The sequence below is a fragment of the Varanus komodoensis genome, unplaced genomic scaffold (genome assembly GCF_004798865.1).
Source record: "Varanus komodoensis strain SLA01 unplaced genomic scaffold, ASM479886v1 scaffold44_1, whole genome shotgun sequence".
Taxonomy (NCBI): Eukaryota; Metazoa; Chordata; class Lepidosauria; order Squamata; family Varanidae; genus Varanus; species Varanus komodoensis.
Window position 1 is genome coordinate 78008 of NW_025336009.1, and position 19006 is coordinate 97013.

General features: G+C 45.8%; 1 protein-coding gene across 6 annotated transcripts in view; it reads left to right on the forward strand.

Moving 5' to 3' along the window:
- KLHL22 (kelch like family member 22) overlaps positions 1 to 17713 on the forward strand; it is a 30290-nt gene extending 12577 nt beyond the window's left edge. For all 6 annotated transcript variants that reach the window (XM_044444107.1, XM_044444110.1, XM_044444109.1 and 3 more), the window contains 3 exons: positions 644 to 836; positions 14843 to 15076; positions 15913 to 17713. In XM_044444107.1, coding sequence (XP_044300042.1) covers positions 644 to 836; positions 14843 to 15076; positions 15913 to 16275 — 790 coding nt within the window. In that variant the 3' untranslated portion in view covers positions 16276 to 17713. The remainder of the gene's footprint in view (positions 1 to 643; positions 837 to 14842; positions 15077 to 15912) is intronic.
- Positions 17714 to 19006: the final 1293 nt, after the last annotated feature.

The window sequence follows — 19006 nt, forward strand, 5'->3', positions numbered from 1 at the left end:
ATGTTCTTTGTTGCAACATCTTGAGCATCACTTTGCTTGTGTGGGAAATTAGTGCTGGGGTCCTCTGGTTTCTGCAATCCTTTGATCCCCTTTAGGGGGAATTGGAATACTTATTTATTAAATTTAGCATAATGCTTTCTGGGCAGCCAATATATATTGAATGTTTCCAGTCTGTGGGCACTGTTTGGTTTTCCAAATGTGTTGGCATATTCTTGTTAGAATTTGTACCAATTCCATCTCTGCAGCTGGAAGAGAATTTGTATCCTTCCAAGCTTTCAATTTCCTTTCTTCTCATAGTATTCTTTTTCTCATGGACCTTCTCACCATGCTAAGGTGTGCATCCAAGAAGGGAGAAAGTGCCCTGGTGCTGCACTATCTTTCCACAAAGCAGTGCTGGTGGTCCCATCTTCAGAAGCCCTGGAGAGTAACAAAGGAGGCAGCAGGGGGCCGCCATGGGGACTGGCACTCTTTCTATCCCCTGGAGGCCATTGTTGCACATTCCCAGAGTGAGAAGGGCAACTCAGTGGAATGAGAAATGCCAGCAAACCACTGAAGGATCTGGCAGGGGAGGGGAGCTTGGAACCACTTGCTAGGAAGTCTGCAAGGAATGCTGTTCAGTTTGATCCTCATCTTTCCTTGCAAGGTACGACCCACGACACAACAAGTGGTTCCAGATACAGTCCCTCCAGCAAGAGCGTGCAGACCTCTCTGTCTGTGTTGTGAGTGAGTACATCTATGCTGTGGCAGGACGAGACTACCGTGAAGATCTGCGGGAAGTGGAAAGATACGACCCCAAATCCAACAGCTGGGAATATGTGGCATCCCTCAGAAAGGAGGTAAGGAGGGAATCACTTTAAGACAGGCAAGTTTTATCAGGCTCTGTCAGAGGTTCTGGCCTCTTTCTTAGTGGCCTAAGAAAGAGACTGCTTCCAGCATGTCTTGCTGGTAAATATCCCAAGGATAACTGGCTAGCCCATTTGAGATGTCCATAGCAAGATGCTGAGTAGACTCAAAAAGTAGGGCTGAAATTTTGACTAGTGTTTTTCAAATGGAGCAGAGGCATGTCAGCCTGTCTACAGTGCTCATGGGGTGATTAAAATCTGGCAAGCAGGCTATGCTGGTTCAGGGCTCCCTTGTGTCCTGTTCACTGAAGAAAAAACTTCCCAAGTCCTTGGGCTTGCTGTTAGGAACCAAAGTGTGCCGTGCCAAATGTGCTCTTCTGAAAGGGGCTGGGGAGATGATTTCTGACTCCTTTGCACCAGTGTTCTGGCTGTAGACCCACCTGATCAGACCCAGCATCAGGGGTAAACATGGGTGAGCAGCTGGTTAGAAGCCTGAAAGATCAAAAGGACTCAGTTCAGGCTAGCCCAGCCCAGCCCTGGCCTTACCACCGCTTCTGCCAGAGTTGGTCTGGCAGTAACCCCTTCCTAACCCAGCCAGCCTTACTGGCAAAAGGAAGTATCCTAGCAGCCAGTTGGGAAAGCTTACAGGGTCTGTACTACTCCTTTGGAAAACATTTTCCTCATTACATTTTGAGTAGCCAGGCTGGACTGATCAGATGCTGCTTTGTGGGGAGTGAAGTAATGGGAACAGCAATGGTGATGATGTTTGTGCCACTCTTGTGCCCTCACTGATGTCACAAACCCCCCAGAAAAGACAGCATCTGATTAGTTTTAATTTCTGTGACTCAAGGAAAGGGGGGAAATGTTTTCAGATGAAGTACTGGACCCTGCAGTCATTACCAGCCTGCTGCCACAGGAGTTGCTTTTGTCAGTAGGACCAACTGGGGTAAAAGAGGAGCTGTTGCCAGCTAGAAAGAGAGAAAGAGGGAGGGAGGCCTGGCAGTAGCACAGGTTGTAATGGACCATTGGCATCCTCAGGCCCAGGGCTTACTGGAAGCTGATGCGGACCATTTCCCCAGATCTCTACTGGTGGAGGAGTCATAAAGAGATCCCACCCTCACCACAATATGTATTCATGCATTTATGGTTGTCTCCCATGCCCTTCAGACAATTCCCATGTGGCTCACCATATAAAAATAAGAATATTTAAGATATGCAAATGAGTCTGGTAGCCCCATCTAGAGAATGTGGGTCAGAATATGTGTGTCAGGGAACAAAAAGAACAGGACAGAGTCTGCTACCAACCACACAACCAAGGAGAGGAGGAGTAGGAGGATACTTTTGTTAAGCAAACTGTCAGAATTTCAAGCAACTCTAATGTTGGTAGTAATGGGAGAACTTCAGTTACCTGGATATTTGTGGGAGACAAGTTCTACCAGAAGTGGCACGTCCAAGAAATTCTTGACATGCATGGTGGATAATGTTATTCTAAGAAAGTGGAGGTAGGAACCAGAGGTTCAGCTATCCTCAACTTAATATTGACTAACAGGGATGGTTTTAGTGGGTATAGTAGAAGTTACGGCAACTCTGGGGAAAAGTGACCACAACATGCTTGGATTATTGATTTCAAAGGAAGCAAAAATGGAGTGTAGCCATACATGTGCTCTGGATTTTGGGAAAGCTGATTTTAATAAACTGAGGAAACTTATAAGCAAGGTCATGTGACAAGTGACCATAAAGAAAAAAGAAGTTCAAGATGGGTAGGAATTTATACAAAAGGAAATTTTAAAGCCACAATTCCAAAAAACACCAGAAGATACCAATGTAGTTCCACAAAAAACTTCAAGCTGACCTGAATACTAAAAAGGATATATATAGGAAGTGGGAGGAAGTTCAGGCATGAAAAGAATACAAGCAGGTGGCACAGAAGTGCAGGAATGAGCTCAAGAAGGCTAAAGTGGGTGTCTAAGGATAGGCTGGATGTGTACATGGTAGGCATGTCATGAGCAGAGCCAGCTGGACTCACTCAGATTCTATATTTCTCTGTTTCTAAAGCTGAGAGTGAGCTGAGGATGCTAAAAACAAGTATGTTCACCATAAAAGACATGGAAAAGAAATGGTGGTTCATCTTTTCAATGAAGAGGGCAAATTGGTAACAGATAACAAAGGTGAAAAGGTTGAATTCCTACTGTGGCTCACTAGCAGAAATGAAGTACACACTGAAAGGGCAAGATGGAATCTTAACAAAGAAATTGTCAAGGACCACCTTTTTTTTAATAAGATCAAAACTCCAGGGTCTGATGAGTTGCCTCCTAGAGTAATAAAGCAACTGGCAGAAGAACCCACAGACCATCGTCTCTTCTCTTTGAGGATAATGGAGGATGGGTGGAGTGCCAGATGACTTTCAAATGAAATTCAGTTGGGACAAATACCAAATTCTGCACCTAGGAAAAAGAAACCACATGCACAATTACAAGATGGGGAATACTTGGCTCAACAATACCACAAATGTGAAGGATCTTGGAATTGTTGTAACTCGCAAGCTGAGTGTTGTTGTTATTCGTGAAGTCGTGTCCGACCCATCGCGACCCCATGGACAACATTCCTCCAGGCCTTCCTGTCTTCCACTATCCCCCGGAGTCCACCCAAGCTCACACCAACTGCTTCAGTGATTCCATCTAGCCACCTCATTCTCTGCTGTCCCCTTCTTCTTTTGCCATCTATTGTTCACAAAGTATTTGAGTTTCATCTTCACTATCAGACCTTCTAAAGAGCAGTCAGGGTTGATCTACTTTAGGACTGACCAGTTTGATCGCCTTGCAGTCCAAGGGACTCGCAGGAGTCTCCTCCAGCACCACAATTCAAAGGCCTCAATCCTTCAGCACTCAGCCTTCCTTATGGTCCAGCTTTCACAGCCATACATTGCAGCTGGGAAAACCATAGCCCTGACTATACGCACTTTTGTTGGCAGGGTGATGTCTCTGCTTTTTAGTATGCTGTCTAGATTTGCCATAGCTTTCCTCCCCAGGAGCACGCATCTTAATTTCTTGGCTGCAGTCCCCGTCTGTGGAGATCTTGGAGCCCAGGAAAATAAAATCTGTCACTACCTCCATTTCTTCCCCATCTATTTGCCAGGAAGTGAGAGGACCGGATGCCATGATCTTAGTTTTCTTAATGTTGAGTTTCAAGCAAACTTTTGCACTCTCTTCCTTCACCTGCATCAAGAGGCTCTTTAGTTCCTCTTCACTTTCTGCCATTAGAGTGGTATCATCTGCATATCTGAGGTTGTTGATATTTCTCCCAGCCATCTTAATTCCAACTGGTGATTCATCTAGCCCCACCTTTCTCATGATGTGCTCTGCATATAAGTTAAATAGGCAGGGCAGCAGTATACAGCCTTGCCGAACTCCTTTCTCAATTTTGAACCAATCAGTGGTACCGTGTCCAGTTCTCACTGTTGCTTCTTGACCCACATATATATTTCTCAAGAGACAAGATGGTCAGGTACTCCCATCTCTTTAAGAATTTGCCACAATTTGTCGTGATCCACACAATCAGCATAGTCAATGAAGCAGAAGTAGATGTTTTTCTGGAACTCCCTAGCTTTCTCCATGATCCAGCGTATGTTGGCAATTTGATCTCTAGCTCCTCTCCCTCTTCGAAATCCTGCCTGTACTTCTGGTAGTTCTCAGTCCACATACTGCTGGAGCCTAGCTTGTAGGATTTTGAGCATCACTTTGTTAGCGTGTGAAATGAGTGCAATGGTGCAGTAGTTTGAACATTCCTTGGCATTGCCCTTCTTTGGGATCGAAATGTAAACTGACCTTTTCCAATCCTGCGGCCACTGTTGAGTTTCCCAAATTTGCTGGCATATTGAGTGTAGCACTTCTACTGCAAAGTCTTTTAGGATTTTGAATAGCTCAGCTGGAATACTGCCACCTCCACTAGCTTTGTTGTTGCTCAGACTTCCTAAGGCCCATTTGACTTCACATTCCAGGATGTCTGACTTCACATTCCAGGATGTCAGTGACCACCCCATTGTGGTTATCAGGGACGTTAAGCTCTTTCTTGTATAGTTTTTCTGTGTAATCTTGCCACCTCTTCTTAATCTCTTCTGCCACTGTTAAGTCCCTGCCATTTTGGTCCTTTATCATGCCCATCTTTGCATGAAACGTTCCCTTCATATCTCCAATTTTCCTGAAGAGATCTCTGGTCCTACCTATTCTATTGTTTTCTTCTATTTCTTTGCATTGTTCACTTAAGAAGGCATTCTTAGCTCTTCTACCTATTCTCTGGAATTCTGCATTTAATTGGGTATATCTTTCTTTTTCTCCCTTGCCTTTCTCTTCCCTTCTTTCTTCAGCTATTTGTAAAGCTTCCTCAGACAGCCATTTTGCTTTCTCGCATTTCTTTTTCTTTGGGATGGTTTTAGTTGCTACTTCTTGTACAATGTTGCGAACCTCCGTCCATAGTTCTTCAGGCACTCTGTCTATCAGATCTAATTCCTTAAATCTATTTGTCACCTCTACTGTATATTCATCAGGGATATGATTTAGGTCATACCTGAGTGGCCTAGTGCTTTTCCCTACTTTCTTCAATTTAAGCCTAAATTTTGCAACAAGAAGCTCATGATCTGAGCCACAGTTGGCTCCTGGTGTAGTTTTTACTGACTGTATAAAGCTTCTCCATCTTTGGCTGCAGAGCACATAGTCAATTTGATTTCTGTGTTGACCGTCTGCTGATGACCATGTGTAGAGTCGTCTCTTGGGTTGTTGGAAAAGAGTGTTTGCTATGACCATCGTATTCTCTTGACAAAATTCTACCAGCCTGTCCCCTATTTCATTTTGTACTCCAAGACCAAACTTGCCTGTTATTCCGGTTATCTTTTGGCTTCTGGTTATCTTTTGGCATTCCAGTCCTGCATGATGGTAAGGACATCATTTTTTGGAGTTCATTCTGGAAGGTGTTGTAGGCCTTCATAGAACTGGTCAACTTCAGCCTCGTCAGCACCAGTGGTTGGGGCATAGACTTGGACTACTGTGATGTTGAATGGTTTGCCTTGGATTCGAACTGAGATCATTCTGTCATTTTGGAGATTGTATCCCCGTACTGCTTTTCCTACTCTTTTATTGACTATGAAGGCTACTCCATTTCTTCTGTGGGATTCTTGTCCACAGTAGTATACCTGATGGTCATCTGAATTAAATTCACCCATTCCTGTCCATTTTAGTTCACTGATTCCTAAAATGTCGATGTTCAGTGTTGTCATCTCTTGTTTGACCACATCCAGCTTGCCTTGATTCATGGATCGTACATTCCAGGTTCCTGTGGAGTATAGATCTTTGCAGCATCAGACTTTCCTTTCACCACCAAATATATCTGCAACTGAGTGTCCTTTTGGCTTTGACCCAGTCGCTTCATTCTTTCTGGCACTACTAGTACTAGCCCTCCACTCTTCCCCAGTAGCATATTGGACACCTTCCGACCTGAGGGGCTCATCTTCCGGCGTCATATCTTTTTGCCTTTTGGTACTGTCCATTGGGTTTTCATGGCAAGGATATTGGAGTGGGTTGCCATTTCCTTCTCCAGTGGATCACGTTTTGTGAGAGCTCTCTGCTATGACCTGTCCGTCTTGGGTGGCCCTGCACGGCATAGCTCATAGCTTCATTGAGCTGCGCAAGCCTCTTCGCCACAACAAGGCAGTGATCCATGAAGGAGCGCAAGCTGAGTTTGAGTCAACAAAGGGATGCTTCAATAGAAGTATCACTTCCAAATCACATGAGGTCCTGGGTTCTGGGCTTCCAAAGGAGGTGGCCGAGGCCCCATCAGTGAGGGTGTTCAAGGAAAAATTGAACACCACATGTTGGGGGTTACATGAGCAGAGCGGGTTGGAGGCAGCAATCAGACTAGAGGGCCCAGGTGGCCCCTTCTGACTCGCTGTTTTTATGCTTCTCCTCTACTCAGCACTGGCTAGGCATCACCTGGAGTCTTGTGTCCAGTTCTGGGAACCACAGTTGAAGAAAGATGCAGACAAGCTGGAAAGGATTCAGACGAGGGCAACAAGGATGATCCAGGGATTGAAAACAGAGGAGAGATTGAAAGAATGAGCATGTTTATTCTGGAGAAGAGAAGACTGAGTGGAGATAAGATAGCACTCTCAAGTACTTGAAAGGCTGTCAGAAAGGACAGGATCCCTTATTGATCATCCTGGAGCGCAAGACGCAGAATTTTTGATGCAGGTCAAAATACAGAAACCCAGATTCTGGCTAAATACCAGGGAAAAAATGTGACAGAGGATTATGGCAATGGAACCAACCGCAAAGGGAGGTTGTGGGCTTTCCCACACTTAGAAGCATTTAAGATGTAACTGGATAGCCCTCTTAGAGGAATGGTTTAATTTGCACTGAGCAGGGGTTGGACCCGATTGCCTTCTGGCCCCTTCCAGCTCTACTATTCTATGATTCTATGATTCTGTGATTTGGAAGTGATACTTCGATTAATGCAACCTAAAATAGTATGTACTTCTCTTGCAGTCACCTCACATTTTTTGGTGCTGTGCTGTGCTTTGCTTTGCTTATCCTCCAATTTAAATTTAAGTTTATTTTATAAATTTAAGTTTATTTTATCCTTGTGTGTGTGTGTGCGAGTGGGTTTTTGTCTGGGAGAACTGGGCGAGTGAGAGGAACTACAGAGCTAACAAGACAGGGGACCAAGGTAAGGTCTCGGGAGGGATACCAATGGCAAACCAGGAGATGGCCTTGGCGGGAGTCACAGGCATTGCTGTCCGCTGCGACAACTGCAACATGTTTGCCCTTCTCCCCCAGGAGAGGCAGGGTTACACTTACCCTTGGTGCAAGCTGATGATCCTGCTAGAGGAGGAGGTGAGGTGAGGTGCTTGAGGGCCGAGAGAGCTCTCCAGGCCCCCCAGGAGCAGCCCCCCTCTGGACAGAGGGTTGAGGGAGAGGCCACGGGAGGAGCAGCTGCGGAAACATGGAGGTATGTCACCCACAGGCGGAGGAGGCCAGCATGGCTTCCTCCTTCTCCTGGCACCAATCTGGAGCTGGGAAACAGGTTCTCTCCACTTGGGGAGGCTGGGGCTGATGAGGCCTCAGGGGGCCAGCAGGACCCCCAGCCTGGGACAACAAGCAGCAAGGGGGCCGCTGCAGGAGAGGCGAGGGCCAGGGCACGGCTGCCCACCAGCACCGTGAAGGTACGGCAGCGGGTGATTGTTGTTGGGGACTCCCTGCTGAGGGGCACTGAGGCAGCGCTGTGCCGCCCCAACCTGGAGACAAGGGAGGTCTGCTGCATGCTGGGCAACACACCTGGCATGTGAAGGACAGAGTGGAGCATCTTGTTAGCTCCGGGGTCACCAGCCGCTCCTGGTGATCCATGTGGGCACAAACGATGTGGCCAGGCAGGGTGTGGTTGGGATCACCAGGGAGTTAGAGGCCTTGGGGCAGAAACTCAGGGAGCTAAAGGCCTAAGTGGTCTTCTCGTCATTCTTACCTGTCCAAGGATTTGGGCCAGGAAGGGACAGGAGGGTCTCCAAGGTGAATGACTGTCTTAGGGTGTGGTGCCAGAAGGAACACTTCGGGTTCCTCGACCACGGCACTCGTTTTCTTGCCAATGGACTTCTGGCAAGGGACAGGTTGCACCTCATGAGGATGGGGAAAAGTTCATTTGGAGATGCTCTAGCGAGCTTCGTCCAGAAGACTTTAAACAGAGCCGAGGGGGGTGGGTTCAGGCCCCCCAGAAACGTGTCTGCACTGGACAAGTGTGGGGAGAGGATCAGGACTCTGGGAGCAGGGTTTTAGAGGTACTGCAGGGACTGACAGGACTCCTACAGAGAGGGGCCAGGTATCAGGGAGGATGAGAGGAAGGAGGCTGGGAACTCCAAGGGAAGGAAGCGGTGGGAAGGAGTTGAGGTGCATGTACACCAATGCTAGGAGCATGGTTAATAAGCAGGAAGAGCTTGAAGCTCTCCTGGGAATAGGAGGATATGACCTGGTGGGAACCACCGAAACTTGGTGGGATGAAAGGCAAGACTGGAATGTAAACATAGAGGGGTATCACCTTTTTAGAAAGGACAGAAAGGGAAAGTTGGGTGGGGACATGGCTTTATACATCAGGGAAGGGATAAGATGCAGTGAGATAGAATGCAGCACAGATGGGGATTCGGTAGAGGCAGTCTGGGTGAAACTTAGGGGTTTTGACAGGGAAAGAGACCTGACACTGGGGGTATGTTATTGCCCTCCAGGTCAACTTGAGACCCTGAATGATGTCCTGACAGGCCAGATTCTCAGGATATCTTGCAGGGGAGTGACAGTAATTATGGGAGATTTCAGTCTCCTGGATATTAGTTGGGAGACTCACTCAGCGATGACAGCCAGGTCACGTTGCTTCCTAGAAGCTATAGAGGGAGGGTTTTTCACACAGAGGGTCCGAGAGGCGACGAGGGGGGGAAACATCCTTGACTTGGTCTTGACCAGTAGGGAGGAGCTGATAGATGAAGTACAGATTAGGGGAGTGATCACTCCATCCTTTGCTTTGAGATCAGGGGACTGGGGACATGCAGCAGGTTGAAGCTGGGACTTCAAGAGGGCCAACTTTGGCCAACTGAAGGTCAGACTGGGGAAAGCCTCCTGGGATAGGTTACTGGAAGGAGGGGTGGATGGTACTCAAAAGGGAGGTTTTGGAGGCGCAAACCTTGACAATACCTCTTGTTAGTAAGGTGGGGAGGCAGAGGAGAGTGCCACCATGGATGCGACAGGAAGTGGTTAGAGGGATTAGACAAAAGAGGAATCTCTGTAGGAAATGGGTACTGGGGCAAATAGACAAAAGGGTATACCAGGAGGAGGAGGCCCATTGCAGAAGGATTCTTCACAAGGCTAAGGCTGATTACGAGCTGAGACTTGCCAAGAATATCAAGAGCAACAAAAAGGGCTTCTATCAGCATGTAAATAGGAAGAGGAAGGGGAGACAAGTAGTTGGATCGCTAAATAAGGAGGAAGGGAATCCAGTGACTGATATGAGGAAGCAGGCACAGATACTAAATGACTGTTTTGCCTCTGTGTTCTCCCCAAAGCAGGACGGGGGAGATCCGCATAGGAGATTGGATGAGGCTGGGGACTTAGGGGCACAGATTGAAGTCACCCCCCCTTGAAGTTGAGCGGCTCCTCAAGGCATTGGACATTACAAAGGTGCCAGGCCCTGATGGGTTTCACCTGAGAGTACTTAGAGAGTTGGCAGGGGTTCTCTCACACCCTGGCCTTCATTTTTGAGGCCTCGTGGGGAACGGGTGAAGTTCCAGAGAACTAGAGGGTGGCATCAGTGGTTCCAATTTTCAAAAAGGGTAGTAGAAGGGACATGGGGAATTACAGACCTGTTAGCCTTACGTCCATTGTAGGAAAAACAATAGAAAGGCTCATAATAGAGAGAGATCTAGTGATGCTAGATAGGGAAGGGAGGCTGACAGCCGCACAACACGGCTTCTGCAAAAACAGGTCCTGCCAGACAAACCTTGTGGAATTCTATGACAAGGTTTCGAGATGGCTAGATGGAGGGGATGCAGTGGATGTGGTATACCTGGATTTCAGCAAGGCCTTTGACAAAGTGCCCCATGATATCCTGGTGGAGAAATTGAGGAGTTTTGGGATACACCAAAGCACTGTCTGGTGGATTAGGGCATTGTTGACTGACCGAAAGCAGAAGGTAACCATTAGTGGGGAATCATCGGGATGGTGGCCAGTGACAAACGGGGTTCCCCAGGGCTCTGTCCTGGGGACGATCCTGTTTAATCTGTTCATACATGGGTTGGGCCAGTAACATGTTGGGCCAATTCCAAGTTTGTCATGGAGTCCATGAAATCCTGAGCTGTCACAGATAGGGCACTCTCAGCATGGTTGTCAACATCTCCCAGAAAAAGCAGCCTAGATCACCTCAGCATCACATCCAAGACAACCTCTGTCAGCTTAGGTAGGGAGACTGTTTGGTCACAGATGGACAGTATACCAACAGAATTCCAGGCTGTCTAGCTAGCCCAGCAAAAGATGCAAACACCCTATATTAGAAGTCAGATGGCGAGGGAGCCTAGATAGAGAGGCAGAATTCCTGTAGACCATGGCAGCCCCACTTCCCCAGCCCTTCATAGAATCATATTGGTGTTAAAAGAGACCGTGAAGTCCATCAGGTCCAACCCACCCCGTTTTAGGACACCAGTTTACACCATTCCACTTGGATGATTGTCCAGTTTGGCCTTGAATGTCTCTAGTGTGGCAGAGCCCACCACCTCTCTGGGACACTAGTTCCACTGTCCTATTGTTCTGACAGTGAGGAACCTTTCCTGTTATCTAGCCTGAATCTGAGTTGTCGCTCTTGACTTGATTATTCTGTGTCCTGCACTGTAGTGTCAGCAAGAAGAATCATAGAACAGTAGAGTTGGAAGGGGCCATGAAGGCCATCGAGTCCAACCTCTGCTGTTGCAGGACAGCAAGTTGCACTATCCCACTCAGATCTTGACCTTCCTCTTTGTGACTTTGAGGTACTTATAGAGGGATATCAGGTCCTTCCCTCAGTCTTCTCAAGGCCAAACCTGCCCAGTTCTCTCAGGCTTTCCTCACAGGGCAGCGTTTCCAAACCCTGGATCACTTTTGTGACTCTCCTCTGGACCCTTTGTAATTTTCCTGTATCTTTCTTAAATCTTGGTACCCAAAACTGGACACGTTATTTCAGATGGGGTCTGACTAGTGAGGAGTATTGGGGAACTACTACTTCTTGTGATTTGGAAGTAATACTTCTATGAATACATCCCAAAATAGCATTTGCCTTTTTGGCAACTGCATCACATTGTTGGCTCATATTTAGCCTGTTGTCCTCTGTTACTCCAAGATTGTTTTCTTTCTCAGTTCTCTTGAGCCACGTATTTCCTATCTTGTATCCATGCATTTGATTTCTTTTTCCCAGGTGAAGGACTTGGCACTTGTCCTTACTGAATCTCATTCTGTTGCTTTCAGCCCAGCATTCAAGTTGATCAAGATCGCCCTGGATCTTCTTTGTTTCTTCTAAGGTGTTTGTTCTTCCACCCAATTTTGTGTTAACTGAAAATCTGATTATCTTTCCTTGTACTTCCTCATCTAAATTGTTAATAAAGATGCTGAAGAGCACTGGGCTCAGGACTGAACCCTGTGACATACCACTAGTTGCATCCATCCTGTTTGAGAAGGTGCCATTGATGAGCACTCTTTGTGTCTGATTTAGCAGCCATTTATTTACTTACTTACTTACTTACTTACTTACTTACTTACTTACTTAAAGTTTGGTACACCATCCACTACAAGCATCTGGATTCACCTAATATTTTTTCTGTCTAGTCCAGCTTTTGCTAATTTTCTTATCAGAATGTCATGTGGTACTGTATCAAAAGCCTTGCTAAAATCATGGTAGATTATGTCCACAGTGTTCCCTCTGTCCATTTGGGAGATTACCCAGTCAAAAAAGGAGATTAAATTAGTCTGGCAGGATTCATGTCAGCTTCTATTAATTACTGCATATTCTTTGAGGTGCATTATAGACTGATTTTTTAGTAATTCACTCTAGAATTATTCCAGGAATTGATGTCAGACTAACTGGTCTGTAGTTTCCAGGTTCATCTTTTTCCCCTTTTTGAAGATGGGAACAATGTTAGCCCTTCTCCAGTCATCTGGCACTTCTGTTTTCCAAGATTTATCAAAGTTTTGAGAGCCTCCTCTAGCTCTTCTATGACTCTGAGATGGAGTTCATCAGGCCCTGGAGATTTGAATGCTGTGCCAAGTACCCAGATGGGCAGAGCTGGGAGAAACTAATTTCCTCTGTTTACCTACCCAGCTTTCAGTTGTACATGCCCTATTATACACTTTGCACTCAGTTATACAATATTAGATCATGGATGTGGGAGGTCTTATTTTGCAGCATCTGGAGACCTTAGGTCAGGCTGATAGGGCAACCACCAATTCTGCAATTTAGAGCAAGGCCAGAACATGGCACAAACATTTACTCCTTGGGCCCTGTTCCCCTTACCTGGCTAGCCTTCCACTGAACACCCATGTTCCCCTACTAATCACTACATTAATTGACCCCTCATCAAGATCCTCTGATTGGTCCCATCCTGTACCTTTACTGCACTTGCCTGTGAAGAGGAACCCCTTTCCCAAACACAGAAAGTAACAACTGTATGAAAAGGGGACTTGAACTTGTTCTCCCCCTGAGGGGGCAACCTCCTTTGCCATCAGCCCCTTTGGGGCTATTGCCACTGAAATATCTGTGCCCTAGTTAGGGCTGGCAGATAGCATCCTGCTGTGTCTCTAAGGCAGCTGGGAGTTGTTTTCAGATTCACAACAGGCAGTCTTTCCAGTGGACCTCAGAGAGTTGTCCTCTATCCACGTAGCCCTAATACCAGCCAGGACAAAAAACCTGACATGACAGGGAGGCTGGTGGAGAGGCCAAGCCAGCTGGGAGAGAAGGCTGGCAGTAAAGCCATTGCTCCCATCCTTGTTGAGGGACTCCAGGGCTGCTTCTCAAGGCTACGATCTTCAGATCAGGTATAATAGTACCTTTCATGCATTCCTCTACATCCTGTTTGTTGGTGACCATCCTTACTGGCCACCATCATTTCAAAACCTCATTTGCATTCTGAAAGTCTTTGTCAGTAACATCAATAACATTCTGCCTGATTGTTCTCCAAGACCACAAGTCTGTAGTGTCACTGTTCAAACCCATAGTGGGTGTGACCTTGGATAAATACTCACCGCTTTGTAATTCTTGTTAAGCCTTGTTTTAGTTTGCTCAGGCAGGGTTATTCTTTCAGCATTGTCCAGTCTGAAAATCAAGATGTCACATTCATCTCAACAGAATATATAATTGTAAAGACTGGACAGCAGGGTGTGCATCTCTCCTTTTCTCTTCACAGCCCAGCAGAGCTCAGCAGTCCTCCTCACCTTCCTCATTGCACTTGGCCTGCATAGAATTGCTTATTCTAAATTGCAGGAGTTGCTTCATTTTATTCTTCAGTATCTACTGAAGTATCTACTAAGAATGTCTTTCAGACTTGCTGCAACTTTCAGATTTCGCAGCAAGGGTTGAGGTTGTGGGAGGGCCTTTCTGGTCGCTGAACTTCGAAAACGAGTGACAAACAAGGAGAGAAGTGGGGGCGTTGGGAAGGGTTGGGGTTTTCATGCCTTGCAGAGGGTTGGCTCCTGGTCCCCCTTGGCTCCTGGTCTCTCCTGAATGGCGAGTCATTCCCTGCCTCCATGCCCTTGCTTCTGTCATTACTTTATTTTGTTGAGAGAAAAAGATCTTCAGAACAGAATTATTTAGAATAAGTAAATCTTGACAGATACTGAATGCAGCAAATTTTGAATTGCTGAATGTAGCAAAACTCAGCATAGCCAACACAGAATTGAGGCAGCAAACCAATCATACAAAATAAAAATTCCACAACACTGTTTAAAAAAAAACGTTCAAAAAAAGAAGCAAAACTCAACTTGTTTTTCCCTTTTCTAGGCAGATAACTGAGCTATTTTATGCTGTGTCCCCAAAGTCCCCAACAATGGATTTTTGGGTGGGGCACCCTTTTTCTGTTACATATTAGTGCTTAACCTTAGTTCTTTTCTTAAACTTCCTGAGAACTGAAAAGCAGTAGATTCGTCAACTCTGCTGGCGGGGTTGGGTGCAGGCAGGAGCATCAGTGGGGGACCAATCTCCCTATCGCTCCTGAATTAGGACTAGAAAGTCAGACTGTAGCAACCAAGTGAATCAAGAGCAGCTGGCCTTCATTCAGTAGCTGATTGTCAATGTTTTGAGCATTGTTTGCCAGGTAAATCCTTGGATTTTCGCTAGGAGTCCAACGGTGATATGAGTTGCTGAGGACAACTAGCATGTCAGGAATGCTTGACAGGGACAGGAAGAGAGATGGAGGACACCGTCTGCTAACTCTGCTGTCTTGGACGTCTCTTGTGACAATGCAGGTGTATGCACATGCAGGTGCAGAGTTAGATGGGAAGATGTATATCACCTGTGGAAGGCGAGGGGAAGACTACCTGAAAGAGCTGCATTGCTATGATCCTGTAGCCAATCACTGGGACAGCTTAGCTGACAGCCCTGTCAGAAGGGCCTGGCATGGGATGACTGCAGTGCTGGGGAGGCTGTACGTGATTGGAGGAAGCAACAATGACTCTATCTGTAGAAGAGATGTTCACCAGGTAAGGTGATTACCTTGCATTTCCAGGTCGATGGAGTAATACAATTCCTCCTGCCCTGTCATATCTAGGGCTGTGTTTAGACTTGTGGTCTGCAGGTTACAGCCCACAAAATGCTGCATGGCCTTTATGGTTATATCTATCTATCTATCTATCTATCTATCTATCTATCTATCTAATTAATTAATTTCTATACTACCCAATAGCCAAAGCTCTCTGGGGAGTGAACAGTAATCATAAATACAATACAGTATAAATTAAAGCAATGAAATGTAATAAAATTATGTAATATAAAATTACATTGAAATTAAACTCTGTTAAAACCACATTTTAACAAACAGCTAAAATCAGTTCATACTGATAGACCTGCAGAAAAACAGATGGCAATACCCCCCACCCACCCCCCGGTGCAATTTGGAGTTGGTAAACATGGTGCTTTAAAGATAATACAGTTGGTGCCAAGTGGCCTCAGTGGAAAGATCATTACATAATTTATGGAATGCAGGCCAGAACTGCATTGGACCACTTGGCCCTAGTTACAGGCTAGCTACTGCATTTTGCACAACATGTAGACTTCCAAAGAGCCCCTTAGAGCACACTCCAGTAATGTACTTTAGAGATCACCATTTGGATGTTATGGCCCAAAAGCTGGAAGTCTCTGGTTATGCTTCTGGTCTAAAGGGAAAGCAGAATCATCCCAGCATTCCTGTAGCTGCTACTTATATTTTAGCTTTGTAACCCACCCAGGGAGCAATATTGGCTAATGTAGTAGGATAAAAATAAATTCAGGAAGCTGTTCTAAAGTGTTGCTCCTCTAACAGCTTGGCACTTTCTTCCAGGTTGCCTGCTATAGCCCAAGCACTGCTCAGTGGACAACTGTGTGTCCTCTGCCTTCTGGGCATGGCGAGCCTGGCATTGCCGCCTTGGGTCACCAAATCTATGTCCTAGGGGGAAGATCACATAACCATGGGATCCGCATGGACTATGTTCACATCTATGATGCTGAAAAGGACTGCTGGGAAGAAGGCCCTCAGTTAGAGAAGAACATTTCTGGGATGGCTGCCTGTGTTCTTACACTGCCAAGGGCTGTTCTGGTGGACACGGAGAGTTGGGCCTCTGAGTGCCATGATCAGCCACATGTGGCTCCTGAGGTCATGTGTGTTTTGGCACGGGAGGAATCTGATCATCTGAATGATGACTAAGTGGAGGACTTTTTGCACACTGCAAGCAAACCAGACAATGTGACTTTCCTGACTCGGTTGAGCCCCACAGTTCTGCCACTAAGCTACACTCACTGTGCAGCTAGAGGCTACATGGTCCTGCTAGTGGTGACTGAGCAGGGCTTCTTCTGGTAAGGCTGCTGGTAGGAGAGGCTCCATCGTTTCCTTTACAGGGCTGTTTCCTCAGATGATACACAGAGAGGAGTTTGCACAGAGGTGTGCTTGGGGAACATGGACCTTGCTGTCTCTCCTTTCCAGAATTATGATGTGTGTCTTCATTATTTAAATATTTGCTGACTTGGAAATGTGCTCTTTATTAAGGTGCCTTCAATAACTTGCCAGTACAGTGAAAGCAAGCAATGGGCACTCTTGGTGAAGGGTCTGTTTCCCTCAAAGCTTGTTATGCTTCTCCACCACAGCATAGATGACAGCAAAGATCTTGTTCAACTGTTCTGTGAGCATCAGAAATCCCTTCATCTGTCATAATTCTACTAGGCAAAGGGGTAGAACTGCCTTCCTTCTAACATTTTGCTAGTTCTCCTCTCCCTTTCTCAGCTGCTCAAACTAGCTGCTGCCAACCTTTCCTAACTACTATTTCCTATGCATATTTACACATGGTGAGCAAAACATCAGCATGTCTTTCAGCATCTTTTTGCACATGTGTTCAAAAAGATGGTATGGCCTCCCCATAGGTGCCTTTCACTGAACAGTCCCTCAAACCTGTTGAAAACCAAGACATGCCTTGTAAACTGAACTGCTGGGAGGATGAAAGAAACACACCAAGCACCCCCAAGTACTGGAAATGCACCTGAGTAGTGGATACAAGAGCTGCTTAGCTCAAAAAGAAAAAACTAAAATGGGAGATGCTCAGATGCATTTCTACCAAAGTGCCACCCCTCCCTCATCCTTTGGGATTTCAGCTCAGTCCATTCATAAGTTCCAAGGGAAATCAGCACTTTGTCAAAGTGGCATTCAACATCCTACAGTTTTGATGACAATTTTCCTTAGAAGCTCAAAATTTGCTTCCTTATCTACCCAGGAGTAAATGTTTAAATTTACATGACATTTCAGAGCCCTTATTCACAAGCGAATCATCTTGCTTTGGTCCTCACAACTTCTCTGATTCTGGCCAGATACTGTAGGCCAAATGAAATTAAACAAAGCTGACTGCAATTGAGGGACTGTGATGAAGATTTGACCTCTTGGTGATAGGTTATTTTGGGCCAACATTGTACATCAGCCCTCTGAGAAGGTATAAAGTAGTTGTGATTTTGTGAACAACACTTTTCTGTTAATTATGCATGAATGCTGTCTCTATCTCAGAAGTTCCCAATAACATTTTCCTGTGTTACTGTAGGACTGATTTCCTTTTGTTGGCTGTACAGCTTCCCCACATAATAAAAAATATATTTATTTAGGACAGCTTTTATAATAATTTGTCTTTCGTTCTGTTTAAGACCAGCGTGGCAGCTGACATGGGAGAGAAGCCATGACTCAGGGCTGAAGATGGGTTTCGCATACAGATGAACTATGTGGATGTTGGTTCCCTGTTCATTCATGTAAAACTTTACAAGAGAACACAGTTAAATTGAACAAGCCCCTAATGTTTAAAGGCTCCTGTACTACAAACTAAGCTTAAGGCTATCTCATATCCTCCAGCTGCACACAGCATTTTCCTAATGATGTGCAAAATATGTAGAAGAGAATACAGAACTTGTGGGGTTAACCCAAATCAAATTTTGGATGCCAAAAGTGTATTGTTGGTTAGCAAAGTTGTGTCTGACCCATCGCAACCCCATGGACAATATTTCCTCCATGCTCTCCTGTCCTCCACCATCCCCCGGAGTCCATCTAAGCCTACATCAACTGCTTCAGTGACTCCAGCCACCTCATCCTCTGCCGTCCCCTTCTCCTTTTGCCGTCAATTGTTCCCAGCATCAGGGTCTTCTCCAGAGGGTCCTCATCTGTCCTTCTAAAGAGCAGTCAGGGTTGATCTCCTCTAAGACTGACTCGTTTGATCTCCTTGCAGTCCAAGGGACTTGCAGGAGTCTCCTCCAGCACCACAATTCATATGCCTCAATTCTTCTGCACTCAGCCTTCCTTATGGTCCAACTTTCACAGCCATACATTGCAACTGGGAAAACCATAGCCTTGACTGTCCTCACTTTTGTCAGCAGGGTGATGTCTCTGCTTTTTAGTATGCTGTCCAGATTTGCCATAGCTTTCCTCCCAAAGAATAAGCATCTTTTAATTTCTTGGCTCCAATCACCATCTGTGGTGATCTTGGAGCCCAGGAAAATAAAATCTGTCACTCCTCATCTATTTGCCAGGAAGTGAGAGGACTGGATGCCATGATCTTAGTTTTCTTAATGTGAGTTTCAAGCCAACTTTTGTGCTCCTCCTTCACCCGCATCAAGAGGCTCTTTCATTCCTCTTTACTTTCTGCCATTAGAGTGGTATCATCTGCATATCTGAGATTGTTGATATTTCTCCTGGAAATCTGAATTCCAACTTGTTATTCATCTAGCCCAGCCTTTCACATGTTGTGCTCTGCATATAAGTTAAATAGGCAGGGCGACATTATACAGCCTTGCCATATTCCTTTCCCAATTTTGAAGCAAGCCAGAAGTGTTTACCTACACATTTAATAGTGTGCCCTCTACTAGATGGCACTAGCCAAAAAGAAAAGCTACAGTGGTACCTTGGCTCACGA